The sequence below is a fragment of the Natator depressus genome, chromosome 23 (genome assembly GCF_965152275.1).
Source record: "Natator depressus isolate rNatDep1 chromosome 23, rNatDep2.hap1, whole genome shotgun sequence".
In the NCBI taxonomy this organism is placed as follows: Eukaryota; Metazoa; Chordata; order Testudines; family Cheloniidae; genus Natator; species Natator depressus.
In genome coordinates this window covers 20,501,752-20,529,191 of record NC_134256.1, presented here as the reverse complement: position 1 = coordinate 20,529,191, position 27,440 = coordinate 20,501,752, and the positions used below count along the sequence as shown (strand labels likewise).

Sequence of the window (27,440 nt, the reverse complement as noted above, 5' to 3'; positions counted from 1 at the left end):
CCTGCGCTGCTGGGGTTTCCCTTGAAGTTCCAGGCCTCAGCGCACTTTCACTATTTGTTTTCACTTTCACTTTTCGGTTTTATTTTTCTTCCGTTTTAAAACCGGTGTGAATGTAGCTTTTCCTTTGTTTCCGGCTCAGGCAGAGGAAATGGTGGTGGGGTTTTTTTTTTGGGGGGGGGGGGAGGAGGGGGCTGGGAGCCAGGACTCCTGGGTTCTCTATGTGAGTCTTGTCACCGCCCTGTGCCTCAGTTTCCCTGTTTGTGAAATGGGATAAAGACCCCCCTAGGGACCCACCAGGGACATTAACAGGGTCCCCTTTATGGATCCCCACTACTCAGGACGGACTTCTCCTGGCAAGCCCCTCCCCCCAGCTGCAGCGTGCGGCGGGGGGTGCGGGGGGGGATTGGCGTGGCCAGACATGCAGCGCCCCCGGGAGCCACGGGCAGGTGCAGGGGCCGGGACACCGCCCCGTCCTGAAGGCGTCCGGCCACATGGGGGCGCCAGATGCTCAGGCCAAGTGTGGCGGGGCGCGCGGAAATGTCCCTGTGTCTTTGGGGCGCATGGGTCAGCCCCCCAACACACACCGCTCCATCTCCAGGCACCTCTCTGGGTTCCCAACCCCCGACTCTGACCCACCCCCTCCCAGAGCCAGAGAGAGAACCCAGGAGTCCTGGCTCCCAGCCCTTCCCCCTGCTCTAACCACCAGACCCCACTCCCCTCCCGGAGCCAGGGAGAGAACCCAGGAGTCCTGGCCCCCAGCCCGCCCTGCTCTGTGTCCCCGCCCGGCCCTGGCGAGGCTGTGGTGGGAGGGGAGGGGACGGAGGAGAAATTCTCTTTGTCCAGTTTCCTCCGGGGAGCCGGGCAGTTACTCCGGGCCGGGGGGCGAGAAACAGCTGAGAGCGGGAGGGGGTGTCTGGGGAGAGGTAGATAGAGGAGGTGTACGGGGATAGGAAGAGGGGTGTGGGGGGACGGAAGGCTAGAAGGGTGTAGGGGGACAGGAAGAGGGGTGTAGGGGGACGGATGGCTAGGGGGGTGTAGGTGGACAGGAAGGCTAGGGGGTGTAGGGAGATAGGAAGAGGGGTGTAGGTGGACAGGAAGGCTAGGGGGTGTAGGGAGATAGGAAGAGGGGTGCAGGGAGACGGAAGGCTAGAGGGGTATAGGGGAACAGGAAGAGGGGTTTAGGGGGATGGATGGCTGGAGGGTGTAGGTGGACAGGAAGGCTAGGGGGTGTACGGGGATAGGAAGAGGGGTATAGGGGGACAGGAAGAGGGGTGTAGGGGACAGGAAGTCTAGAGAGGTGTAGGGTGACGGGAAGAGGGGTGTAGGGGGACGGATGGCTAGGGGCGTCTAGGTCGACAGGAAGGCTAGGGGGTGTAGGGAGATAGGAAGAGGGGTGTACGGGGATAGGAAGAGGGGTGCAGGGAGACGGAAGGCTAGAGGGGTATGGGGGACAGGAAGAGGGGTGTAGAGGGACGGATGGCTAGGGGGGTGTAGGTCGACAGGAAGGCTAGGGGGTGTAGGGAGATAGGAAGAGGGGTGTACGGGGATAGGAAGAGGGGTGCAGGGAGACGGAAGGCTAGAGAGGTGTGGGGGGACAGGAAGAGGGGTGAGGAGGGGGATGGACGGAAGGAAATAGGGAGAAAGGAAGGTGAAGTGAGGGGGAGGAGGGTGAACAAGAAGTGGGGAGGGGGCAGCCAGCCAGACGGGGAAAGGGCTCAGGGGAGCTGGGCTGGGGGGCCGAGCAGAGAAGGAGCCGGGGGGGGGGGAGTGAGGGAAGGAGACAGGCACAGAGGAAGAGAGCGATTGGAGCGGGGGGCGAGATTCCCCTGGCCCAGTGGGGTGTCGCTAAGATCCCCCCCGACACGCCCCCGAGCAGCCCGGACCCCTGTGTGCCCCACTGGGAGCCAGGTAAGAACTGCCCCCCAACCAGCCCCCCCAGCCCTGCCCTGTTCCTCCACAGCGCCCCCCCCCCATCTGTCTGTCTGTCCATCCCTCCTGGTGTCTCAGGGTGGGGGGGCACAGAGAAGCTGGAATCAAAGGTGGGGAGGGGGTTGTGTGTCTGCCCCCCACCCAGGCCCGTGGGCGCAGATTCCTTAGGGGGTGCGCATACCGCGCTCCACCCTGGGCACCAGCTGGCATGGGGCAGACAAGGGGGGGAGCTCAGGGTGGGGAGGTCAGAGGGCAAAGGGAGGAGTGGGGGAATTTGAGGGGGGCGATTTTCCCCCCTTGGGGGGAGCCCCACAGCTGTGGGGGAGATGGGGGACAGGGCGGCTGGGGGTCACAGGGGTTCCAGCCAGGGCACTGAGCCAAGGGGGGGGGCGCTCTGGGATGTGGGGGGAGGGGCGGGGTGGGGACGCAGCTGCCGTGGGGGGAGACCAGGGAGTTTTGTCCTGCTCTGAATTCCAGCTAAATACCTCGGGCCTGCTGGAGCCTGGCGCTGTGAGCTTCCCCGCAGCAGTGTCCCAGCCAGGGACCCTGGCGCTGCGAGCTTCCCCGCATCAGTGCCCCTGCCAGGGATCCTGACACTGTGAGCTTCCCAGCAGCAGTGCCCCAGCCAGGGACCCTGGTGCTGTGAGCTTCTCCCCAGCCAGCGACCCCAGTGCTGCGAGCTTCCCTGCAGCAGTGCCCCAGATGGGGACCCCCGTGCTGTGAGCTTCTCCTCAGCCAGGGCCCCCAGTGCTGCGAGTTTCCTCACAGCGGCGCCCCACCTGTGGACCCCGGCGCTGCGAGCTCCCCCGCAGCAGTGCCCCAGCCAGGGACCCCGGCGCTGCGAGGTGTCCCAAGCCGGGGAATGGGTTAAATCCAGGCCCGCCGGGTCCGTGACCCCGGGGTGGGGCCGAGCCGTGTCGGATCAGGAATTCCTGGCTCCTTGCGCCCCCGCAGGCAGCTGGTCCCTGTGCCCCAGCCGGCGCCGCGGCCGGGGAGCCGGGAACAGAACAAGCGGCTGCGTTGGCCGGGTCCCCCGCCCCCGGCCGAGACCCCCGCCCCGGGGCCCGCCCGAGGGTGCGCTGGGCTCCGGCGCCTCAGCTCCCCACTTGATTGATCTGCAGTAAGGGGGAGCAGCAGGGCGTGTTTTTTTTGGGGGGGGAGCCGTGTGTGGGTGCCGGGGGTCCTCGGGGGTTGGGTTACAGTGTGTGTGTGGGGGTGTCTCTGGGTGCCGGGGGTCCTGGGGGCTGGTGTACAGTGGGTGCGGGGGACAGGACCGTGTCTGGGTATCGGGGGTCCCAGGGGCTGGGGTGTAGCGAGGGGGGCGTGTCTCGGTTCTGTGGGTCCTGGGGGGCTGGGGTATATGGGGGGGACAGGGGCTGGGGTATAGCGGGGTGGGGGGAGGGACAGGACCCTGTCTGGCTATCGGGGGTCCTACGGGCTGGGGTGTAGCGGGGGGGGGGAATGTCTCGGTTCTGAGGGTCCTGGGGTGCTGGATACAGGGGAGGGGACGGGGCCATGTCTGGGTACCAGGGGTCCCCAGGAGATGGGGTGTCGTGGGGGGATGGGGCCGTGTCTCCATGCCTGTGGGTCCCCGGCTGGGGGCACTGCTGTGGGGAAGCTCGACGCTTTGCACTGGCATTGCCAAGGGGCCTTGCTAGTCGTCGCTCTCACCCCCTAGCACAGCCCCCCCCCCCCCATCCCAGTGCCCAGGCCAGGGGCATGAATGGCTCCATTCATCCTCCAGCCCCCCACCCCACCCCCGGGAATCTGGGGCCACTAGCTCAGGTCCTGCTTTGTTCTCCCACCCACGCACCACCCTGGACCCTGGGCGCCGGGTCAGGGGAGATGCCAGCCTGTCTCCCTGCGCTGTGAGCTTCCTCAGAGCAGTGCCCCAGCTGGAGATTCCAGTGCTGTGAGCTTCCCCACAGCAGTGCTCCAGCTGGAGACCCAAGTGTTGCAAACTTCCCCATAGCAGTGCCCCAGCTGGAGATGCCAGTGCTGTGAACTTCCTGCAGAAGTACCTCCAGTTGGGGACTCCGGTGCTGTTAGCTTCCCTGCAGCAGTGCCCCAGCTGGAGACCCCAGTGCTGTGAACTACCCCACAGTAGTGCCCTGATGCCCCAGGCCCATGTTCTGTTCCAGGCAAAGGCTGGGCCGACAGGGAGCCATGGCCGACGGGGAACGTCCCAGGAGCAGCCTGAGCCAGGCCAGCAGCGTCCTCACCATCTCTTCTGTCAGCCTGGGGGCCGCCAAGGTGTGTGGGGCAGGGCTGGAGCTCTGCCATCGGGGAGGGGCCTGTGGGCCAGGGGCTCTGACCCACCACCCCTTGCCCCCCACATCCACCCCCTCCTCTTCTCCTGCCCACAGCTCCCACCTTAACTCCCACTAACACCTACCCCCAGACCTGTGCCCCCTAGAGGGGAAAGGCCTCTTGCCCCATTCCCTGCCCCCCTGAGCCTGCCAGTCCCTGCCCTGGGGCTGGATGGGAGCTGGCGCCCCCTAGCGGCTGGTGTGTTTGTGGGGTATTAAGCCTTTCTTGTCCGTCCCCGCAGCCGTCACGCTCCCTGCGGAGGGTTCACACCTTCGGGAAGAGGGAAAATTCGATCAAGCGGGACCCCAATGCCCCCGTCGTCATTCGGGGCTGGCTGTGCAAACAGGTATGGGGTGGGCGAGCTTGGGGGCTGCCTTTGAGGTGGGAACAGAGGCTGGTAGATTGGGGCAGGGGGTGTTAGGTTGGGGAGGCAACAGGGCAGGGAGGTGATTGCTTTGGGGCGGTGATGGGGCAGAGGGGTCTGGGAATTTGGGGGGGAAGATAATTCATAGAATCATAGAATCATAGAATATCAGGGTTGGAAGGGACCCCAGAAGGTCATCTAGTCCAACCCCCTGCTCGAAGCAGGACCAATCCCCAACTAAATCATCCCAGCCAGGGCTTTGTCAAGCCTGACCTTAAAAACCTCTAAGGAAGGAGATTCTACCACCTCCCTAGGTAACGCATTCCAGTGTTTCACCACCCTCTTAGTGAAAAAGTTTTTCCTAATATCCAATCTAAACCTCCCCCATTGCAACTTGAGACCATTACTCCTCGTTCTGTCATCTGCTACCATTGAGAACAGTCTAGAGCCATCCTCTTTGGAACCCCCTTTCAGGTAGTTGAAAGCAGCTATCAAATCCCCCCTCATTCTTCTCTTCTGCAGACTAAACAATCCCAGCTCCCTCAGCCTCTCTTCATAAGTCATGTGCTCTAGACCCCGAATCATTTTTGTTGCCCTTCGCTGGACTCTCTCCAATTTATCCACATCCTTCTTGTAGTGTGGGGCCCAAAACTGGACACAGTACTCCAGATGAGGCCTCACCAATGTCGAATAGAGGGGAACGATCACGTCCCTCGATCTGCTGGCAATGCCCCTACGTATACATCCCAAAATGCCATTGGCCTTCTTGGCAACAAGGGCACACTGTTGACCATATCCAGCTTCTCGTCCACTGTCACCCCTAGGTCCTTTTCCGCAGAACTGCTGCCGAGCCATTCGGTCCCTAGTCTGTAGCGGTGCATGGGATTCTTCCGTCCTAAGTGCAGGACCCTGCACTTGTCCTTGTTGAACCTCATCAGATTTCTTTTGGCCCAATCCTCCAATTTGTCTAGGTCCTTCTGTATCCTATCCCTCCCCTCCAGCGTATCTACCACTCCTCCCAGTTTAGTATCATCTGCAAATTTGCTGAGAGTGCAATCCACACCATCCTCCAGATCATTTATGAAGATATTGAACAAAACCGGCCCCAGGACCGACCCCTGGGGCACTCCACTTGACACCGGCTGCCAACTAGACATGGAGCCATTGATCACTACCCGTTGAGCCCGACAATCTAGCCAGCTTTCTACCCACCTTATAGTGCATTCATCTAGCCCATACTTCCTTAACTTGCTGACAAGAATACTGTGGGAGACCGTGTCAAAAGCTTTGCTAAAGTCAAGAAACAATACATCCACTGCTTTCCCTTCATCCACAGAATCAGTAATCTCATCATAAAAGGCGATTAGATTAGTCAGGCATGACCTTCCCTTGGTGAATCCATGCTGACTGTTCCTGATCACTTTCCTCTCATGTAAGTGCTTCAGGATTGATTCTTTGAGGACCTGCTCCATGATTTTTCCAGGGACTGAGGTGAGGCTGACTGGCCTGTAGTTCCCAGGATCCTCCTTCTTCCCTTTTTTAAAGATGGGCACTACATTAGCCTTTTTCCAGTCGTCCGGGACTTCCCCCGTTCGCCACGAGTTTTCAAAGATAATGGCCAAGGGCTCTGCAATCACAGCCGCCAATTCCTTCAGCACTCTCGGATGCAACTCGTCCGGCCCCATGGACTTGTGCACGTCCAGCTTTTCTAAATAGTCCCGAACCACCTCTTTCTCCACAGAGGGCTGGCCACCTACTCCCCATGCTGTGCTGCCCAGCGCAGCAGTCTGGGAGCTGACCTTGTTAGTGAAAACAGAGGCAAAAAAAGCATTGAGTATATTAGCTTTTTCCACATCCTCTGTCACTAGATTGCCTCCCTCATTCAGTAAGGGGCCCACACTTTCAATTGAGGTGGGCATAGGGCAGGGACACTCAGTGGGGTGGGGGGATGGTGAGGTGGGGTGCCGGGGGAGGGGCTGTTAGTGTGGGCGAGCTGTTGGGGGGCATGGGGGAGGGGCTGTTAGTTTTGGGGGGCTGTTGGGGGGAAATTGGGGGCTGTTAGTGTGGAGGAGATGTTGGGGGTCATGGGGGAGGAGCTGTTAATGTGGGGGATTGTTGGGAGGCATGGGGGAGGGGCTGTTGGTTTTGGGAGGCAGTTGGGGGGCAATTGGGGGCTGTTAGTGGGGGGATTGTTGGGGGGTCATAGGGGAGGGGCTGGTTTTGGGGGACGATGTAGGGGGCTGGCTCTCTATGGGGCGAGCGGGCTGGGAACAGAGCCTGGGGGTTGGATGGGGTGTGGGGTAGGTTTGGGGGCAATGGGGTGGGGGCTGTTATTTGGGGGGTGGAATTACATGGGGCTGGTGCTCTGGGGGGGGCCGGGCCCTGGAGAGGCAAGGGGAAAGGCTGGGCCCACTGGGGTCCCCCCAACCCCCCCCTGTTCGCTGGCTGGGCCCCTCACCATGCTGTCGGGGTGGCTCTCGTTCCAGGACAGCTCCGGCCTGAAGCTCTGGAAGCGACGCTGGTTTGTGCTGGCCGATTTCTGCCTCTTCTACTATCGAGGTACCGGCCCCCCAGCCCACCCAGCAGGGGGTGCCGTGGGGAGCGGGGTGCGGAGGGGGGACGACGTCCTGGCTGCCCCAGCTCTGCCCTGCCCCAGCAGGGGGCACCGTGGGGAGCGGGGCAGGGAGTGGCTGCCCATTAATCGCCCCTCCTTTTGGGGTCCCCCAGACAGCAGGGAGGAGGCGGTTTTGGGGAGCATCCCGCTCCCCAGCTACGAGATCCGGCCGCTGCCCGGGGAGGGGAAGAACCGGAGATTCACATTCAAGGTCAGTCCATGGGGAGTCGATCTGGTTGGAGCCCCCCCCCTTCCCCAGCTACCCCATTCGGGGTCCCCCGCTTGGAGACACCTGGACGCCTGGGTTCTATTCCCCAGCTCTGGGAGGGGAGTGGAGGCTAGTGGTTAGAGCGGGGGGTGGGCTGGGAGCCAGGGACTCCTGGGTTCTCTCCCTGGCTCTGGGAGGGGAGTATGGGCTAGGAGATTAGAGTGGGGGGCGGGGACGGGCCAGGAGCCAGGACTCCTGGGTTCTCTTCCTGGCTCTGGGAAGGGAGTGCGGGCTAGTGGTTAGAGCGGGAGGGGGCTGGGAGCCAGGACTCCTGGGGTCTCTCCTTGGCTCTGGGAGGGGAGTGGGAGTTGGGGGGGGCAGGCTAGGAGCCAGGACTCCTGGGTTCTCTTCCTGGCTCTGGGAAGGGAGTGGGGGCTAGTGGTTAGAGCGGGAGGGGGCTGGGAGCCAGGACACCTGGGTTCTCTCCTTGGCTCTGGGAGGTGAGTGGTGGTGGTGGTGGGGGGGCAGGCTGGGAGCCCGGACTCCTGGGTTCTCTCCCTGGCTCTGGGAGGGGAATGGTGGCTAGCGGGTTGGGGGGGGGTCTCTCTGGAGCCTACGGTCAGGGCCCCTCCCAGCTTACCGGTGCCCCCCCATCTGTGCCCCAGGCTGAGCACCGGGGGATGCGGACGTACCACTTCAGCGCTGACACCCAGGAGGACATGAATGGCTGGATCCGAGCCATGAGCCAGTCCGCTGCGGCTGAGAGTGACCCCAGCACCATGTAGGGGTGGGGGGGTCTCGTGGTTAGAGCTGGGGGGGGGCTGGGAGCCAGGACTCCCGGGTTCTCTCCCAGCTCTGGGGAGGGGAGCGGGGTCTAGTGGTTAGGGCTGAGGGGGGCTGGGAGCCAGGACTCCTGGGTTCTGGAGTAAATATTCTCTGTCTCTCCCCCCATGGCAGCAGCCGCCCCCCGCAGCTGCTCAACTGGCCGGCGCCCCCCCAGGCCCGTCTCTTCGAGGACGTCCGGCCACTCACGCCAGACCTGGGTCCCGCCAAGAGCGTCGAGTCCCTGGAAATCGCCCGGCTCTCCGCGCCCCACTCATCTACGGAAAGCCTGGCGGCGACGGGCCAGGGGGTGCAGGGCGAGGGGGGGCCCCTGCCCAGCGGCCCCGCCCCACCCCCCAGCCCGGTTAATGGGGAAGGGCTCGGGGGGGAGCCCCGGGGCCTAAGGTAAGAGGCTCGAGCCCTGGTCTCATCCAGAAGGGGGCGCTGTGGGGTTGGGGGGGGAGGGGTACCTCACCACCCGATTTAACCCTTTAATCTCTGCTCCTCTTCCCCCAGCTCTCTCTCGACCCGCATTCTGCGGGGCCAGGAGCCCTCAGCAGCCAAACGCCCCCATCCCGGCCCCCCCAGACCCTCCCCACCCCCCTGCCCCCCTGAGTCTGAACAGCCCCCCCTGGAGCCCCCCTCCCCCTGGGAGCCCTCCCCAGATGCCCAAAGCCACGTCCGCTCCTCCCGTTCCTACTCCCTTCCCCCCACCCCTGGTGAGCTCAGGGAGGTGCGGCGGGCTCAGGGGGGGGCATGGGCGTCCACCGGGGGGGTCCGAGCCCCTGAGCTGGCTGCGTCCTGTGAAGAGCTCCCCCTGCTGGTCCAGGCAGGGTCCAGCCTGTCCCGGCCCCACACCCCTGTGGGGAGGGTGGATATCGCCCCCGGGGGGGCCGCGTGGGGCAGCAGAGCCATCCCTGGGCGCCCCCAGACCCCCGCCGACCGCTACGACGTGCGGCCCTCCGAGGAGTCTTGTGCCCGGCCCCCCGGGCGCTACCCCCGCAGCCCCCACCCCAGTCACTGCCTGGCACGGCCCGGGACCCCGGCGGAGGAGAGCCCCCCGCAGACGGCCACACTGGGACCTGCCCTGGGGAGACAGCCCCGGAGCCGGGTATGCTGGGAGGGTGGGGCTGGGCTGCGGGGAGCGGGGCAGGGGCTCAGCAGGGGGCGCTGGGCTCAGCAGGGGGCGGGGGCTGAGCAGGGGGTGCTGGGATGCAGGGAGCGGGTTGTGGGGGTTAGTAGGGGGCGCTCTCCCCCTAGCAGTCGGCACTGACCCCCTGCCTTCTATCCCCCCTGCAGTTCACAGACCGGGTTTACCCCTCCCTGGGGGCCGCCCCGCCCCGCGCCCGTCTCCACGGCCGACTGGTGAGTGACCCCCCCCTTCCCCTGCCCCCCCTGTCCTCCCACCGCTGACCCTGTCCTCGTCCCTTTCTCCCTAGATCTCCCCACATTCAGCCTCCTCCGGCTACCTCCACCTGCCCCCGCTGCCCCCACTTGCCAGCCGCCCCCCAGGGAAGAGGACCTCACTGGGAGCTCCGGTACGTACCTCCCCGCCAAGTCCGTGCCTCAGTTTCCCCTCCATCCCCTGATCAGCCGCCCTGTGGCTAGGCCGGCAGGATTCTGGCATGGGAGTGGGGAGGGGAACATGGGGGAGGGCCGGACGCCTGGGTTCTCTGCTCCTCACCCTCTCTTTCCTTTTTCTTCCCCAGCCCCGGACCGTGGCCCCTCTATCCCGGGACAGGACCCTGCTGGCGCTGCCCAGAGCTGAAAGTGACACTGATGTGAGCGTGTGCGTCTGTGTCCTCTGCCCCCAAAGCACAGCATCACCCACACGCCCCGGACACCGCCAAATCCCCCCCAGCTCAGACCCCTGGGCCCATCTGCCCCGGTATCCTGCCCCCCCAGATCAGACTCGCAGGCCCATCTGCCCTGGTATCCTGCCCCCCCAGATCAGGCCCATCTGCTCTCGTATCCTGCCCCCCAGATCAGGCCCACGGGCCCATTTACCCTGGTATCCCGCCCCCCCAGATCAGGCCCACGGGCCCATTTACCCTGGTATCCCGCCCCCCCAGATCAGGCCCACGGGCCCATTTACCCTGGTATCCCGCCCCCCCAGATCAGACCCACGGGCCCATTTACCCCGGTATCCCGCCCCCCCAGATCAGACCCACGGGCCCATCTATCCTGGTATCCTGCCTCCTCCCCGGTTTTTACAGCTAAGCATTTTGGGGTATTTGGCCACAGCTTTGGGACACAAGATGCTCCCCGGGGTCCCTTCCGGCCCGAGAAGCCCCAAACCCAAACCCCCCGTCTGCCCCACGCCGGTAAAATCCGGCCCCCCCCCCCCCCCCCTCCTGTCCCATCCCGCCCGGCTAGCAAGGGCATCGTGCTCCAGTTCGGCGCCACCTGGAGGCCGCAGCTGAAACAACCCGGTTTTCTTCCCCCCCCCCAGTGTCTTTTTTCTTTTTCCTCCCACCCTAGATTCTCCTGACTAAACTCTGCGGCCAGGACAAGCTGCTTCGGGGACTGGACGAGGAGATGGGGCAGCTGCGGGCAGAGAAGGTAATTTCGCGCCCCCCCCGCCCCGGCCTGGGCAAGGAGGCCCCGGATACCCAGCCCCCCAAAACCCCACCCCAGAGTCAGCCGCATCCCAGCGCCGGGGGAGGGGTCCCTGTAGACCTAGTCCCCCGCGGCCCACCCCAGAGTCAGCCGCATCCCAGCGCTGGATGAGGGGTCGCTGGATACCCAGCCCCCCACACCCCACCCCAGAGTCAGCCACATCCCAGCGCCGGGCAAGGGGTCTCCAGGTACCCAGCCCTCAAGCCCCACCGGTCAGGCTTGGCAATTGCTTCCACCGGGTGGTGCTGGGTGAAAACAGGGGCTGCCCCAGAGCGGTTGGGGTGGGGGGAAATGGTGCATTAACCCCTTGATTGCTGGGCTGTTCTTAAGGGGGTGAACCAGCAGAGGAAGGGGGCCCCAGGGGATTCCCCCCATGTAGAAGACGAGGGGGGGGCAGGAACTTCCCCACCCCCACTGGCCCCCCCCTCGTGCCATCCAAGGGGTAACCGGTTGGACCCCCCAGGAGAGGCTGGAGAAGGCCCTGGAGCTGGCCCGGCACCAGCTGGATGAATGCCAAGGCCAGGAGCTGGCGGAGGAGAAAGTCCGGTACCAGCAAAGGCGGCTGCAGGACGAGCTGGTGCAAGTGAGAGCCCGGCTCTGCGACCTGGCGCTGGTGAGTGCCCGCGGCCCCCGGGCCCACCCCCGAGGGGCCGCACCTCGGCGCCGGGTCCCCCTATAACCCGCCCCCGGCCCCACCCCCGAGGGGCCGCACCTCGGCGCCGGGTCCCCCTATAACCCGCCCCCGGCCCCACCCCCGAGGGGCCGCACCTCGGCGCCGGGTCCCCCTATAACCGGCCCCCGGCCCCACCCCCGAGGGGCCGCACCTCGGCGCCGGGTCCCCCTATAACCCGCCCCTGGCCCCACCCCCGAGGGGCCGCACCTCGGCGCCGGGTCCCCCTATAACCCGCCCCCGGGCCCACCCCCGAGGGGCCACATCTCGGCGCCGGGCCCCCCTATAACCAGCCCCCGGCCCCACCCCCGAGGGGCCGCACCTCGGCGCCGGGTCCCCCTGTAACCCGCCCCCGGCCCCACCCCCGAGGGGCCGCACCTCGGCGCCGGGTCCCCCTGTAACCCGCCCCCGGCCCCACCCCCGAGGGGCCGCACCTCGGCGCCGGGTCCCCCTATAACCGGCCCCCGGCCCCACCCCCGAGGGGCCGCACCTCGGCGCCGGGTCCCCCTATAACCGGCCCCCGGCCCCACCCCCGAGGGGCCGCACCTCGGCGCCGGGTCCCCCTATAACCCGCCCCCGGCCCCACCCCCGAGGGGCCGCACCTCGGCGCCGGGTCCCCCTATAACCCGCCCCTGGCCCCACCCCCGAGGGGCCGCACCTCGGCGCCGGGTCCCCCTATAACCCGCCCCCGGGCCCACCCCCGAGGGGCCGCATCTCGGCGCCGGGCCCCCCTATAACCAGCCCCCGGCCCCACCCCCGAGGGGCCGCACCTCGGCGCCGGGTCCCCCTATAACCCGGCCCCACCCCCGAGGGGCCGCACCTCGGCGCTGGGTCCCCCTGTAACCCGCCCCCGGCCCCACCCCCGAGGGGCCGCACCTCAGCACCGGGTCCCCCTATAACCAGCCCCCGGCCCCACCCCAGAGGGGCCGCACCTCGGCGCCGGGTCCCCCTATAACCAGCCCCCGGCCCCACCCCAGAGGGGCCGCACCTCGGTGCCGGGTCCCCCTATAACCAGCCCCCGGCCCCACCCCAGAGGGGCCGCGTCTCAGCCCTGTGTCCTGTGTAACCAGCTGTCAGTTTCCCGTTCAGGACAGCGAGAAGGCTTGGGGAGATTTCGCTGCCCTAGAAAACGAGCTGCGCATGCTGCGGGAAACGCTGGCTCAGATCCGACAGCTCGGGCACCCCCAGGTACGTCACCCCACTAGGGCGCCTCCGTCTTGCCGCTGCGCTGAAGGGATTGGCCTGTGGGACTCCCTGCCGCATGATCCTCCCGGGGTGAATTGCTCAACAAGCTCCGAAAGGAAACTGGGATTGTACAGGGGGCGCTGGGCTGCGGGGAGCCGGGCGGGGGGCTCAGCAGGGGCACTGGGCTGCGGGGAGCAGGGCGGGGGGCTCAGCAGGGGGCGCTGGGCTGCGGGGAGCCGGGCAGGGGGCTCAGCAGGGGGCGCTGGGCTGCGGGGAGCGGGGCAGGGGGCTCAGCAGGGGGTGCTGGGCTGCGGGGAGCGGGGCAGGGGGCTCAGGAGGGTCGCTGGGCTGCGGGGAGCGGGGCGGGGGGCTCAGCAAGGGGGCGCTGGGCTGCGGGGAGCGGGGCGGCTCAGCGGGGGGCGCTCGCTCCTCCCAGCTATAGGGAAGTCGGAGCGCGGGCTAGGAAACAGAGAGCCTGGGAGAACTGCCTCGTCTGTCTGGATCCAATGGACGTAGATGACATTCTGGGAGCAGGCGGGAGGCCGGGGTAGAGGGGCCCATAGGTGGAGCTGGGGTCCGATGCTAATTATTGTGCCGTGACCTTTCCCCTCTGCCCTTTGCCCTCAGGAACAGGGGGCCGCCCAGCAGGAGCTGTGGATGATCGATGACATCATTGCGGGGTTGGGAGCCAGCCCTGCCCCCTACCCTGCCCTGGACGCCAGGACGAGCCCAGGTGCTGGCCCCAATGTCCCAGGGTGGTGCTAGGGGGCACTGTGCTGTGGGGGGGCATGGTGGGGGGGCCATCGGGGGGCGCTGTGCTGTGGGGGGCAGGGTGGGGGGCCATCAGGGGGCACTGTGCTGTGGGCGGTGGGGGCTCAGCAGGAGGAGCCGGGCTGTGGGTCGCTGACGCTGTCTCGTCTTCTTTGCAGGCTTCTCTCTGGCTGCCTCCCCCATTCTGGAGCATGGCGGGGGCTCAGCACGGAGCCACCTGCCCTTCCCGGGGCCGGATGGGGGAGGCCAGCACCACGAGCTGCCACTCAGGGTGAGGGGCCTGTTTTCTGGGGGTGGGCATCCAGTCCCTCACTCCCAACCGCAGCCCCCTCTAGCCCAGCCCTGCCCCCCACTCAGCTCTGCCAGTGCCCCTCACTCCCATCCCACAGCCCCCTGCTAGCCCAGCCCTAGGCCCCCCAGCCCTGCCGGTGCCTCTCACTCCCGACTCGCAGCCCCCCACTAGCCCAGCCCTGGGCCCCCCCTGCTGTGTCAGTGCCCCTCACTCCCGACCTGCAGCCCCCCGCTAGCCCAGCCCTGGGTTTCTCTCTGTTCCCCCGCAGGGGGTGCCAGCTGGTGGCAGGGAAGAGGGCCCAGCAGCGAGGGGAGACGCCTGGGGCTCCCGGCCCCCACAGAGTCCCTCTAGAAGAGGGGCCGGGTCCCCCGAGCTGGATGGAGGGAGCCCCCTGCAGGAGACAGATGTCGCGGCACCAGGTGCGGTTCCCCCAGTGCCCAGCCCAGCTGGGGCAGCATTCACCCTTTGTCTCCCTTCCCAGCCCCTCGTTAACCCCTGCTCCCCTTCCCTCACAGGTCTCAGCTCGCCTCCGGCCACCCCCCACCTGCCCCGGAGCCCCAGCCCAGGCCCCCACGAGCCCCGACAGCAGAGAACCGAGGAGCTGCCAGCCAAGGTAGCTGGGCTCCCCCCTTCCCCTGGGGGTCAGTGCATGGGAGCCCGGACACCTGGATCCTATCCCCAGCTCTGGAGGGGAGTGGGGTCTACTGGTCAGAGCAGGGAGGCTGAGAGCCAGGATGCCTGGGTTCTCTCCCTGGCTGTGGGAGGGGAGTGGGAGCGAGTGGTTAGAGCAGGGAGGGGCCGGGAGCCAGGACGCCTGGGTTCTCCCAAAACCTGGCTCTGGGAGGGGATTATGGGTGAGTGGTTATAGCGGGGGAGGGGGAACACCTGGGAGCCAGGACGCCTGGGTTCCCTCCCTGCCATTCTCTCCCCCCCAGGCGATCACCATGGACCCCCCTGGTCCCCACCGGGCCCGGATGAGCGTCCAGGAGCAGCTGGAGCGGATGCGCCGGCACAAGGAAGGCCAGAGGCAGCTGGAGGGGGGCAGGCCGAACCCCTGGGGCTCCCGGCAGGGCTCTCTCCGGGCCAGCGCCAGCCGGGTGGGTACGCAGCCTGCGGGGGAGGGGCTGACCGGCTGCCAGGGGGTGGGGCAAGTCCTGAGGCCACCCCCACTGTGTCCCCCAGTAAACCTGGTCCCTGTGTCCCCCAGTAAAGCCCATATCTCACCCAGCCTGGGCAAAGCAGGACTCCTGGGTTCTCTCCCTCTGCAAGGGGAGGGGTGTGTGTCTGGGTTAGAGAGGGGCGGGGGGGGGCGGCTGGGAGCCAGGACTCCTGGGTTCTCTCCCTGGCACTGGGAGGGGAATAGGGCCTAGTGGTTGGAGCGGGGGCTAGGCGCCAGGACTCCCGGGTTAAAAGGTGGGTTCTCTTGTGGGGGGCAGTGCTGCCTAGCGGGGTGGGGTGGGTCTCCCCAGAGCTCGGATTCCTGGAGCGAGCTTCCCCCGCGTTCACTTCCCCCTCCTAAAATTCCTCCTCCAGCTCCCTCTTCCGACTCACCCCCCCAACCTCGGGCCAGAGCCGACCCAGACCCATACGGAGCCACCGCTCAGAGGGGGCCATACCGGGGGGCCCTGGGGCCAGTCTCCCCCACCCCTCAAGAGAGACCACCACCGGGTCATCACCCTGGCGTACACGCTTGCCACCAAGGCCTCCGAGCGCAGCAAACTCATCACCGGTAATGGGGACTCCTGGGTTCTGTCCTGGCTCGGGGAGGGGAGTGGGGTCTAGTGGTTAGAGCGGAGGGGGGCTGGGCGCCAGGACTCCTGGGTTCTATCCCCCCCTAGGGACCTCTCTTTCCCATCCCCCCTTTCCCCCCCACACCCGCACTGCCATCCCAGCTGGGAAAATAGCTAAACAAGTGAAGCGAAAAATGGCTGGAATCTGGTTCAGCTGTTGGGGAAATTTCTGACTCCTGCTGGCAGGTCCCGGGGGTGGGAACAGGTGGATGTGGTGGTGGGGGGGCCCCTGGGGCAGCCGGGGGCGGGCAGGATGGGATAGGCCACGTTTCTCTCTGTGTCTAATTCATTACAGCTCCCAGGAAACAGACAGAAACCTGAAGGGGTCCCCATGTATCCAGCCCCCGCACCCCACCCCAGAGGTGGCCGCATCTCGGTGCCGGGCAAGGGGTCCCTGTATAACCAGCCCCCGCCCCCCATCCCGGTGGTGGCCTGTCATGGCGTCCCCGGGCGCTGCCCTGGATCTGCTCCCCACGAAGCCAGGCAGGACTCTGGGGGAGTCTCCTCTCTGGGAGCAGCCTGTCTGCAGGACACACAGCTCCCCCAGCTCCACCTTCCTGGGGCCTGCCCGGAGCCTCCAGCCTCCCCTGCCCCTCCGTGCGCTTCCCCCAGCGAGTTCGCTCAGGCGGGGTCCTGGGGGGGGCCAGAGGGTCCTGCCCCCCGACTCCGCAGTCAGACGTGACTCTCAGCCAGCCAGCAACACAGAAGGTTTATTAGTCTACAGGAACATGGTCTAACACAGAGCTTGTAGGTGCAGAGAACCGGACCCCTCAGCTGGGTCCATTTTGGGGGGCAGTGAGCCAGACAACCACGTCTGCCCTTCACTCCATGTCCCAGCCAGCCCCAAACTGAAACTCTCTCCAGCCCTCTAACCCCCTCCTCTGGGCTTTGTCCCTTTCCCGGGCCAGGAGAGCACCGGATTCCTTTGTTCCCCAACCCTTTAGCTCTCACCTTGCGGGGGGAAGGGCCCCGGCCATCAGTGGCCAGGAAACAGGGTGTCGGCCATTCTCTGTGTCCAGCCCCCTGCACACACCTGCCCTCTAGGGCTCTGCAAGGATCATACACCCTTACCCCACTGTGACGAAGTGGGACTGTTCTTAATGTTTCCTCCGAATAGTGTGGGGGTGCCTCAGTTTCCCCTATGCAGTTCTTAAGTATCTAGGTGGTGGGATAAGGGTGTATGATCACTGCAGAGCCCTAGAGGGCAGGTGTGTGCAGGGGTCTGGACACAGAGAATGGCCGAAACCCTGTTTCCTGGCAACTGATGGCCTGGGCCCTTCCCCCCTGCCAGGTGAGAGCTAAAGGGTTGGAGAACAAAGGAATCAGGTGACCTCCTGCCCCGGGGAAAGGAACAAAGCCCGGGGGGGTGGGGGTGGGGGTGGGGGGCTGGAGGGAGTTTCAGTTTGGGGCTGGCTGGAGACATGGAGTGAAGGGCAGACGTGGTTGTCTGGCTCACTGCCCCCCAAAATGGACCCAGCTGAGGGGTCCTGTTCTCTGCACCTGCAAGCTCTGTGTTAGACCATGTTCCTGTCGTCTAATAAACCTCCTGTTTTACTGGGTGGCTGAGAGTCACGTCTGACTGCGGAGTTGGGGGGCAGGACCCTCTGGCTTCCCCAAGACCCCGCCTGGGCGGACTCGCTGTGGGAAGTGCACGGAGGGGCAGAGGATGCTGAATGCTCCGAGGTCAGACCCAGGAAGGTGGAAGCCGTGTGAGCTGTTTGCCCTGCGGACAGGCTGCTCACCGGAAGGCGACTGCCCCAGAGTCCTGCCTGGCTTCATGGGGAGCAGCTCCAGAGCATCGCCCGGGCACTCCGTGACACCCACCACCTAGATACTTAAGAACTGCCTAGGGGAAACTGAGGCACCCCCACACTATTCAGAGGAAACATTAAGAACAGTCCTGCTTCGTCACATGGCTGCATCTCGGTGCCGGGTGAGGGGCTCCCCGTATAACCAGCCCCCACGCCCCACCCCAGAGGTGGCCGCATCTCGGCGCTGGGGGAGGGCGGTCGGTGACTCTGATCTCCTCTCTCTGTGCAGGGAAGATCCCGCCTGAAGCCCAGATGTCGGCCAATCTGGACCGCTCCCCAGAGCCGCTGGATGCAGTGACCAATCAGCACGTGCTGTGTACTCCCACGCTCCCCCGGGGAGACCCAGAGGCCAATCACGTCGAGGCGGAACCATGTGGCCCAGCCAATCGGAATGCAGCAGTTAGCGCCAATTCGGTGCAGCGGGTGGGAGCGGCCAATCAGGCGTCGTCTCTATTTCAAGCAGCCAATTGGGCGTTGTCTGTTCCTGAGCTTTCCAATTGGTTTTCACCCTCACCTGAAGCAGCCAATCAGGCAGCACACCTGTCAGAGGCAGCCAATCGAGCATCACCTCTGGCCGAGGTGCCTCATTGGCCAATTTGGGCAAAGGGGGTGCCCAATCAGACGTCAACCACACACAAGGCGTCCAATCGGGTGTCGCCTCCGCTCTGGGCCGCCCAAAAGGAATGTGGGGATTGGGCGCCAGAGCAAAGGATGGTGGGTAACAGGGACGTGGCCAAGGGCGGGTGCCGGGGGCGGGGCAGGCGTGCCGCGCCCAGCCAGGTGGTGGCGTACCTGGGCGAGGGGAGCCAGCCAATCAGGATCACCCTGCTGCAGTCCAGCTTCTAACGCATTGGCTGAGAACCAGGGTCACGTCCCACCCCTCTTCCACGTCCCCGAGAGGTGGGCTCTAGGGCAGGTCGGGGGGCTGTATAGGGGGATGTGCCCAAAGATGGGGAGGGCTCAGAGGTTTGGGGTCCCAGTCCCCGAACCCCTGGGTCAAAGGTCAGAGAGGGGACGCCTTAACCCCATGTAGTGTCCCATTGCCTTGCTGCCCCCTGGTGGGCAGAGTGGGAAGTGCAACCCCCTGGGACCTGGGGCCTCTGTGTGTCCCCCCAGCCCCAGCCCTAGCCCTAGCCCTGCCGGTGCCCCTCACTCCCGACCCGCAGCCCCCTGCTAGCCCGGCCCTGGGCTGCCCCCTTCCCCAGCCCTGCCGGTGCCCCTCACTCCCGACCCACAGCCTCTGCTAGCCCAGCCCTGCCGGTGCCCGTCACTCCCGACCCGCAGCCCCCTGCTAGCCCGGCCCTGGGCTGCCCCCTTCCCCAGCCCTGCCGGTGCCCCTCACTCCCGACCCACAGCCCCTGCTAGCCCGGCCCTGCCGGTGCCCCTCACTCCCGACCCGCAGCCCCCTGCTAGCCCGGCCCTGGGCTGCCCCCTTCCCCAGCCCTGCCGGTGCCCCTCACTCCCGACCCACAGCCCCTGCTAGCCCAGCCCTGCCGGTGCCCCTCACTCCCGACCCGCAGCCCCCTGCTAGCCCAGCCCTGGGCTCCCCCCAGCCCTGCCAGTGCCCCTCACTCCCGACCCACAGCCCCTGCTAGCCCGGCCCTGGGCTCCCCCCAGCCCTGCCAGTGCCCCTCACTCCGGACCCGCAGCACCCTGCTAGCCCAGCCCTGGGCTCCCCCCAGCCCTGCCGGTGCCCCTCACTCCCGACCCGCAGCCCCTGCTAACCCAGCCCTGGGCTCCCCCAAACTCCCACGCTGCTGACGCTGACAGTCAGGGCATCTTGTGAGCATCCAGAGGGAAGGGGGATTTGTGGGGACACCTGATCCTCCCCCGCCCAGAGATTTAACAAACTGTCCCAACACAGCTGGAGACAGAGACCCGGGGACATGATAAAACGCGGCAGCCCCCCCGCGCCCTGCCCCAGAGGGGCCGTGTCCCAGCGCCGGGCGAGGGGTCCCCGGATACCCAGCCCCCGCGCCCCACCCCGGAGGGGCCGTGTCCCAGCACCGGGCGAGGGGTCCCTGGATACCCAGCCCCCGCACCCTGCACCCTGCCCCGGAGGGGCTGTGTCCCAGCGCCGGGCGAGGGGCTCCCGGATACCCAGCCCCCGCGCCCCACCCCGGAGGGGCCGTGTCCCAGCGCCGGGCGAGGGGCTCCCGGATACCCAGCCCCCGTGCCCCGCCCCGGCGGTGGCTGGGAACTCATCCTAGATTTCACCTGGCCCCTCTGGGGGTACGTCGAGGGGTTTCTTTCTTCTGGGTTATATTGCAGAGAAATGTCATCAATAAATCTCATTTATTTAACCCTCGTTTAACCCCTAAATCTCAGCCTTTTTATTCCGGAGACAAATCCCCCCCCTGCCTTTTCACATGGCTGGGGCAGAGCCGGCGCCCCCCCGAGGGGACAGGCCCCGGGCCCCATTCCCCGCCCCCCTGAGCCAGCCAGACCCTGCCCTGGGGCCGGGAGGGAGCTGGCGCCCCCTCGAGGGGAAAGTCCCCCTGCCCCGCCCCCTTTCGGGAGAGGACTACATTTCCCAGGATGCCCCGTTCTCTCGCCCCCCCGCCGCCGAGTGGCCCATATGCCTTCCGGGCTGCAGCTTCTCCTTTCTGGATCAGCTGCGGCCCGGGGGCGCCCAGCACCATGGCCTCGGGGCTGCGGTACCCGGGCAAGGTTGCCATAGTGACCGGGGGCAGCCGGGGCATCGGGGAAGCCATCGTCAGGGAGTTCGGTGAGGGGGGGCGGGCTGCGGATGGGGGGCAGCGGGGGGCCCTGCAAGGAGGGGGGGGCTGGGGAAGGGGCGCAGCGGGAGCTGGAGGTCTGGGGCAGCAGGGGACCCCTGGGGATCTGGGGGGGGGCCTTGGGGCGCTGCGGGGGTGGGAGCAGGAGGTGCCTGGGGGAGCAGAGGCCTGCGGGGGGGCTGGGGATCAGGGCATGGGTTGGGGAGTCGGGATATTGCAGGATGGTGGATGTGGGGGTCGCAGAGTGTGTGGGGGGGCGCTACAGGGCTGGCGGGTGGGGGCGGGGGAGACTGGAGCCCGGGCGGGGGATCGGAGACTCCAGGGCTGGGCTCCGTCTTGGATCTTCCCGGACTTTGTCCGTCTGTCCCGGGTCTGTCCATCCGGCTGTTCACTGACCCTGGGAGTTGCGGGGCCGGCGGTGGGGGCGGCAGGAGTGAGATTTAGGTGCCTTGCGATGTGTGGGGCTGGCCAGCAGGGGGCAGCAGAGACCCATCGTCCCCCAGGAGCACTGCTGGGGGGAAGCTCGCAGCGCTGGGGGGAGGGGAGAAGTTCCTATCTGGGGGGAAGCTCCCCGTGCTTGGGGGGAGGGGCGAGTTCCTGGTTAGGGGCACTGCTACAGGGAAGCTCGCAGCACTGGGGGTAGGGGGGAAGTTCCTGTCTGCGGGCACTGCTGCGGGGAGGGGAGAAGTCCCTGTGTGGGGGCACTGCTGGGGGGAAGCTCCCAGTGCTTGGGCAGAGGGGGGAAGTTCCTGGTTAGGGGCACTGTTGTGGGGAAGCTCGCAGCGCTGGGGGGAGGGGGGGAAGTTCCTGTCTGGGGGCACTGCTGTGGGGAAGCTCGCAGCACCAGGGCAGTGGTGGTGTTACTCGTGCTGGTGTTTTTGATCTTAACTTTATTCTCTCGGCCCCCCCGCCCCGCACCCCGCTATTTCTCCTCCCCCCTCTGGCCCCTTCCTGGCCACCTCTTTCCCCTGCCCCACAGTTCGGCAGGGGGCTCATGTGGTCTTCTGCGCCCCCGAAGCTGAAGGTGAGAAATCACTCCCCTCTTTTCTGGGGACCCCCACAACCCATGTTGGGAGCTCTGGGGGGGACGGGGGTGCTGGGCAGGGGGTGTGGGGTGCTGGTTTGGGGGTGTGTGGATATTTCTATCTCTCTGAGCCCCCCAAGTCTGTCCTCCCCCCTGTGACGGGTGCCCCCCCAGTGTCTCCTGGATACCCCCTCCCCCCATGTTTGGCTGCCCCCTCTCCCCACCCTCTCTCTGCCTGCCCCCTCCTGGGATTCCACCTCCCCTGGTGTCCGGCCCCCTCCTCCTTGGTGTCTGTGCCCCCCACCCCTGGGCTGTCACTGCCCCCCCTTTTCCCTTGCAGGGGCCGCTGGGCGGGCGCTGGAGCAGGTGCTGCGGGAACTGGGGGGCCCCGGAGAGCCCCATTTCCAGCCCTGTGACATCACCAGCGAACAGGACATCCAGGTGGGCAGGGAAGCATGGGGGGGAATCTGCCCCAGTGGGGGGAGGGGGCAGATGCTGCAGGGGGGGCATTGCCCCCAGCCCTCCCACCCCATGCTTTCTGTGGGAGGGTGGGCATTCCCCGAGGTGGGGGTAACCTCAGCTTGGAGCCTAATGGGTCAAATTCCCCCACCTCTGTCCTGCCCCCCAACACCCCTCCCCCTCCTCCTACCCCCCGCTTCCCCCCTCCCTGCCCCCAACTCCCTCTCCCCCCCCCCCCCGCCCCACGCAGGCACTGATCGCGGTGACCTGGCAGCGTTACGGACGCATCGACTGCCTGGTGAACAACGCCGGACGCCGTGAGTCGCCCCGATCGTTAGGGGGCGGAGGGGGTTGGGGTCCCTAGGGCCATCCTGGAATGGGGGGGTGGAACCCCTGAGCTGGGGGAAATTAGGGGGCACATGGGCCCCACCACCTCGGAAGGGGGAATGGGAATCCCTGGGTCTTAGCCGTGGTGGTGGTGGGGTGTTTCAGGGGCCTGTGTCCTGCTTTTCACCCCCACACCCTCCCCAGATCCCCCCGAAGAGCAAATCGACGAGGTCACCTCCCAGCATTTCCGGGAACTTCTCGAGGTCAACCTGGTCGGCTACTTCCTGACAGCAAAGGTGAGAGACACCCCCGCGCTCCACCCCAGAGCCAGCCGCATCCCAGCGCCGGGGAGGGTCCCCATATAACCAGCCCCCCACACTGTCCCAGAGCCAGCTGCATCCCAGCGCCGGGGAGGGTCCCCGTATAACCAGCCCCCTTGCTGCACCCCAGAGCCAGCCGCATCCCAGCGCCGGGGAGGGTCCCCATATAACCAGCCCCCCGTGCTCCACCCCAGAGCCAGCCGCATCCCAGCGCCGGGGAGGGTCCCCATATAACCAGCCCCCCGTGCTCCACCCCAGAGCCAGCCACAGCCCTGCGTCGGGGAGGGTCTCCGTATAACCAGCCCCCCGCGCTCCACCCCAGAGCCAGCCACATCCCAGTGCCGTGGAGGGTCCCTGTATAACCAGCCCCCTCGCTGCACCCCAGAACCAGCCGCAGCCTTGCGTCGGGTAGGGTCCCCGTATAACCAGCCCCCACGCTCCGCCCCAAAGCCAGACGCATCCCAGTGCTGGGGAGAGTTCCCATATAACGAGCCGCCGCGCCCCACTCCAGAGCCAGCCACAAGGGAGGGGTCCCTGTGTACCCACTCGTGTTCCCTGTCCCAGAACCAGCTTCATCATAGCACCAGGGAGGGGTCACTGTATATCCAGCCCCCACGCTGCCCCAGAGCCAGTCGCATCCCAGTGCCAGGGAGCAGGGCTGCCCAGAGGATTCGCTGAAGACCCTTCAGCGACGGGGGTCCTTCCGCTCCGGGTCTTCGGGGCACCTGGTGTGTTCGGTGGCACTGAAGGACCCTCCACTGCTGAAGTGCTGCCAAAAACTCTCGTGGGGGCCCCTGTGGGGCCTGGGACCTGGGGCAAATTGCCCCACTTGCCCCCCCCAGGTGCCCCCTCCCAGGTGGCCCTGCCAGGGAGGGGTCCCCGTGTACCCAGCCCCCGTGTGTCCCCACAGCCAGCCGCATCTCAGCGCCAGGGAAGGGTCCCTGTATAACCAGCCCCCGTGCCCCACCCCAGAAGCGGCTGCATCTCCCCCACCTCCCTCTCCTCTCTCCGGTGCAGTTCGCCCTGCCCTATCTGCGGGAGACCCGGGGCAACATTATCAACATCTCCAGTCTTGTGGGCATCATCGGACAGAGCCAGGCTGTTCCCTACGTTGCCACCAAGGTACTGGCAGAATCAGGGGGAGAACCCAGGAGTCCCGGCTCCCAGCCCCACCCCCGCAACTAGCCCCCACTCCCCTCCCAGAGCTGGGGAGAGAACCCAGGGGTCCTGGCTCCCATCCCCCACTCTAACCCACCCCCGCCCACAGCCAGGGAGAGAACCCAGGAGTGCTGGCTCCCAGCCCCCTCCTGCTCTAACCACTAGCCCCCACTCCCCTTTCAGAGCCGGGGAGAGAACCCAGGAGTCCTGTGCCTCTAGCCAATGCTGATCAGGCATTTGGGGGCTGGGTCTATTCCAAGTGACCTCCCCCCTCTGGGGGGGCCTAGTATTTGGGCAGGGGGGTGGGTGGGAATTTTGAGAGTCCCTCAATCCAGAGTCTGTCCCCAGGGCGCAGTGACGGCGATGACGAAGGCCATGGCGGTGGATGAGAGCAGATACGGAGTGCGAGTTAACAGGTACCTTATGATCCCCAACCCTCCCCCCCCCCCACAACTTTAGGGCTGGGGGCACTGTCGTGGGGAAGCTCGCAGCACCCCCCGGGGGTGTCACAGGCTGGGAGGCACTGTCATGGGGAAGCTTGCAGTGTCTGGGACAGTCACTACCTGGGGGCACTGCTGCGGGGAAGCTCGCAGCCACCAGGACAGTCACTGCCTGGGGGCACTGCTGCGGGGAAGCTCGCAGCCCTGGTCTTGTGGTCAGGAAGGGGTGAAAATTTGAGGTCAGGGTCGATACCAAATGATTGCGGTTCCTCTCCCCACCAGTATCTCTCCTGGGAACATCTGGACCCCCATGTGGGAGGAGACAGCCGGGCAGACGGCCAATCCGGAGGCCACAATCCAGGCTGGGAAGGATGCCCAGGCAAGTGCATTATGGGAAAAGCGTGGGGGGGAGGGGTTTGCCATAACCCAGGTTGGGGGAAGGGCTGGAGCAGGTGGAAAGGGGGTGTATCGGGCAGGGGTGGGGGTGGGAAAGGAAACTGGAGAGCAGGAGGGGGTCCCAGTGGCGAGAGGGGAGGCAGTGGGGGGATCTCTGGGAGGGGCTGAGAGGACTTGAGGGGCTGGTGTAGGTGGGGGCATCAGTGGGAGGGCAGAGGAGGGGGGGCGGGGTTGATGGGGCAGTGGGAGGGCAGGGGGATCTCAGTGTGGTGGGGGCATCTCAGTGGTGTGATCTCAGTGGGGAGCAGGGGGCCGGAGGGGGATCTCAGTGGGAGGGCGGAGGAGGGGGGATGGGATTGATGGGGCACTGGAAGGGCCGGGAGGATCTCCGTGGGGAGTAGAGGGCCTGAGGGAGACTGGGGTCAATGGGATATTGGAGGGGCAGGGGGGATCTCAGTGGGGAGCAGGGGGCCAGAGGGGGATCTCAGTGGGAGGGGGGCAGGGTGAGCGGCAGGGCCGGGAGGATCTCAGTGGGGAGCAGGGGGCCAGAGGGTGAGTGGGGGGCCGGAGGGCAGGGTCAGTGGCTGAAACTCCCCCCCCGCCCCCCAGCTGCTGGGCCGGATGGGCACGGTGGAGGAGTGCGCTCTGGCTGCGATGTACCTGGCTGCCGACGGCACCTTCTGCACCGGGATCGACCTGCTGCTGAGCGGTGGGGCCGAGCTGGCCTACGGCCCCAAGAGCCGGCTGGGCCCCAGCTAGGGGGCAGGGGGAGCCAGGACTCCTGGGTTCTCTCCCCCGCGCTGGCCCTGAGCATGCCTGTGGGGATTGTGCCTCCAAGGTGGAAAACGCTGCAGATCATGTCCCTCCCTCTGCGCCCACAAGGCCCCACTCCCCTCCCAAACCTGGGGAGAGAACCCAGGAGTCCTGGCCCCCCCGCTCTAACCACTAGCCCCCACTCCCCTCCAGAGGCTGAAAGTCTCTGTGGCATTAGTTGCATCCGTAGGGGATTTGGGCAGCGAGGGGGCACCCCAATCTCAATTGTAGGGGTCTGGGCAGTGACGGGGGACCCCAGTCTCTGAGGGAGGGGTGTGGGCACCAATAGGGGACCCCAAACTCACATGGTTAATAAAGGTGAGTTGCAAACAAATATTGTTTTCATTGATTTTTATTTGGGGGGGGGACATGCCTCCTCACAGTCAGCCACCTACAGCTGCGGTTCCTGGTCCGGGCCCTGCTGGTCTCGCTTGTTGGCGCTGGAGCCCTGTAGCTCCGCGGATATAAATTGCATATCTGCACAGGGCTCTATCCAAGAGTTTTAAAAGAGCTGGCCGAGGAGCTCGCGGGCCTGTTAACATTGATTTTCAATACGTTTTGGGGCACCGGGGAAGTGCCCGAAGCCTGAGAGAAAGCAAACCTTGGGCCAATATTTAAAAGGGGGAAACAGGAGGACCCGGGTAGTTATAGGCCTGTCGGCCTGACATCGATCCTGGGCAAGATCGTGGAGCAGCTGATACAGGACTCAATTAATGAAGGAGGGGAATGTAATTAATGCCGCACAACTTGGGTTTATGAACACTAGAGCCTGTCAAACTAATTTGGACCCTGGGACACATCAGCCGGGGATCCCCGAGTGGGAGCAGAGGTGGTTTGGCCTCTGGATCTGGCCCGGGGGCGAATCCTGCACCCAGTGCTGGGGCCTGCAGCGCGAGGAGGTTGTGGCGAAACAGCAGAGAGGCCAGAGAAGAGCGAGGGGGACGAGTGAAGGGTTAGAAAACCTGCCGGAGGGCGAGAGACGCCAGGAGCTCCAGCTCTGGTGCTGAGCGCGGAGACGGCTCGGGGGGGGGACTCGATCCCCGGCTCTAGGGCCCTACGTGGGGAACGAATATTTCCTCCCGGGCTCCTCAAGCGGGCAGAGGAAGGTCGAACCCGACCCCCCGGCTGGACGTCGGAGACAAACCGAGCCGGGAAAGGGGGCCGCCCACTTTTAACCCGGAGGGGAATTAACCCTTGGACAAAGGCCGTGGAGGGTTCTCGGGCACTGGCCGCGTTGAAATCCAGCTTGGCCCCCGGCTACCCGGCCCCCGGCTACCCAGCCCCTGCGCCCCACCCCAGAGGTGGCTGCATCACCAGCCCCCCAAGGGCCTGACGGGGAAGATAATCGCTCAGTAAATCTATTCCGGGTTCTGATCTCGGGGAGCCTGGTTCCCCTGGCTCATTAGGGGAGAGGGAGGCTGGGGGTTAATTAACATGGTCCCCCAGGTCAGTGGGTGGCTAAGCAGGTGCTTCTCATCCGGGGCAGCTGACCTGCGCTGGGGGGCTACATGTCACTGGGGGGGGAGGGGGTGTGTGTCGTGGTGCAGCTGTGGGGGAGGGGGGCCGGCCGAGCCTGGGAAAGGGAAATCTCAGGGAGTCCCATGAGCCAGCAATGAGATCGCCCGCTCCCTGCCCCCCAGCCAAGGGAATAGCAGCCCCCTGCCCCCCAGCCTGGGAAATAGACACCCCCTGCCCCCCAGCTCCTCCCGAGCCTCCCAGCCTGGCGAATAGCAGCCCCCAGCTCCTCTCTGACCCCCCTGCCTGGCGAATAGCTGCCCCCTGCCCCCCAGCTCCTCTCTGCCCCCCAGCCTGAGGAATAGACACCCCCTGCCCCCCAGCTCCTCCCTGGCCCCCAGCCTGGCGAATAGCCACCCCTGCCCCACAGCTCCTCTCTGCCCCCCAGCCTGAGGAATAGCAGCCCCCTGCCTGGGGAATAGACACCCCCTGCCCCCCAGCTCCTCCCTGCCCCCCCAGCCTGGCGAATAGCAACCCACTGCCCCCCAGCTGCTTCCTGCCCCCCCAGCCTGGGGAATAACAGCCCCCTGTCCCCCCGCAGCCTGGGGAATAAACACTCCCTCCCCCCCAGCTCCTCCCTGCCCCCCAGCCTGGGGAATAGCAGCCCCCCGCCCCCCAGCTCCCACCTTGCCCAGGTGCCAGGTCCCGGACGGATCAGCCCAGGGCTGGGTGAGGAGGCGGGGCGGAGCCAGCCCCATGCCTAGGGGGGAGCTGCCCTCCCATTGGCTACAGCGGGGGGTGTGGGGAGTGGGAACAGGTGTGATTGGACGAGTCCCCCCCGCCCCCCAACTTATTTTGTGGGGGGGGAACCGGGTTCCTCTGCAAAACTGGGGGGCGGGGCGCCGCACCCCCGCCCCCCCCCTTC

At 66.1% G+C, this 27,440-nt stretch overlaps 2 protein-coding genes across 4 annotated transcripts; both read left to right on the top strand.

Annotated features, from left to right (window-relative positions):
* The first annotated feature begins 1,791 nt into the window (after positions 1-1,791).
* LOC141976434 (pleckstrin homology domain-containing family A member 4-like) lies at positions 1,792-19,653 on the top strand. The gene is made up of 21 exons (XM_074937427.1): positions 1,792-1,908; positions 4,071-4,182; positions 4,481-4,585; positions 7,090-7,162; positions 7,331-7,428; positions 8,091-8,206; positions 8,383-8,652; positions 8,764-9,358; positions 9,547-9,612; positions 9,687-9,785; positions 9,957-10,028; positions 10,729-10,809; positions 11,330-11,479; positions 12,626-12,724; positions 13,349-13,454; positions 13,651-13,763; positions 14,053-14,203; positions 14,300-14,397; positions 14,720-14,881; positions 15,318-15,513; positions 17,615-19,653. The coding sequence occupies exons 2-21, from the start codon at positions 4,096-4,098 to the stop codon at positions 18,229-18,231; spliced, it is 3,354 nt and encodes a 1,117-aa protein (XP_074793528.1). The 5' UTR covers positions 1,792-1,908; positions 4,071-4,095; the 3' UTR covers positions 18,232-19,653.
* A 285-nt stretch (positions 19,654-19,938) lies between these two features.
* LOC141976701 (L-fucose dehydrogenase-like) lies at positions 19,939-25,126 on the top strand. Of its 3 annotated transcripts, XM_074937819.1 has the most exons (9): positions 19,939-20,113; positions 21,103-21,147; positions 21,488-21,588; positions 21,857-21,923; positions 22,138-22,229; positions 23,271-23,375; positions 23,760-23,827; positions 24,134-24,230; positions 24,857-25,123. In XM_074937819.1, the coding sequence occupies exons 1-9, from the start codon at positions 20,026-20,028 to the stop codon at positions 25,004-25,006; spliced, it is 813 nt and encodes a 270-aa protein (XP_074793920.1). In that variant the 5' UTR covers positions 19,939-20,025; the 3' UTR covers positions 25,007-25,123. The 3 variants fall into 3 exon arrangements, with proteins under 3 accessions (XP_074793920.1, XP_074793922.1, XP_074793921.1); XM_074937821.1 differs by lacking the exon at positions 23,271-23,375 and having other exon boundaries at positions 24,857-25,126; XM_074937820.1 differs by lacking the exon at positions 21,103-21,147.
* Positions 25,127-27,440: the final 2,314 nt, after the last annotated feature.

Excerpts from the sequence above, each read along its gene's own strand:
- LOC141976701 (XM_074937819.1), top strand. The coding sequence starts at position 20,026 with ATGGCCTCGGGGCTGCGGTACCCGGGCAAGGTTGCCATAGTGACCGGG. Across the intron at positions 20,114-21,102 it reads AGCCATCGTCAGGGAGTTCG|TTCGGCAGGGGGCTCATGTG; the intron begins GTGAGGGGGGGC and ends CCTGCCCCACAG. Across the intron at positions 22,230-23,270 it reads GCTACTTCCTGACAGCAAAG|TTCGCCCTGCCCTATCTGCG; the intron begins GTGAGAGACACC and ends TCTCCGGTGCAG.
- LOC141976434 (XM_074937427.1), top strand. The coding sequence starts at position 4,096 with ATGGCCGACGGGGAACGTCCCAGGAGCAGCCTGAGCCAGGCCAGCAGC. Across the intron at positions 7,163-7,330 it reads CTGCCTCTTCTACTATCGAG|ACAGCAGGGAGGAGGCGGTT; the intron begins GTACCGGCCCCC and ends GGGGTCCCCCAG. Across the intron at positions 14,882-15,317 it reads TCCGGGCCAGCGCCAGCCGG|CTCCCTCTTCCGACTCACCC; the intron begins GTGGGTACGCAG and ends TTCCTCCTCCAG.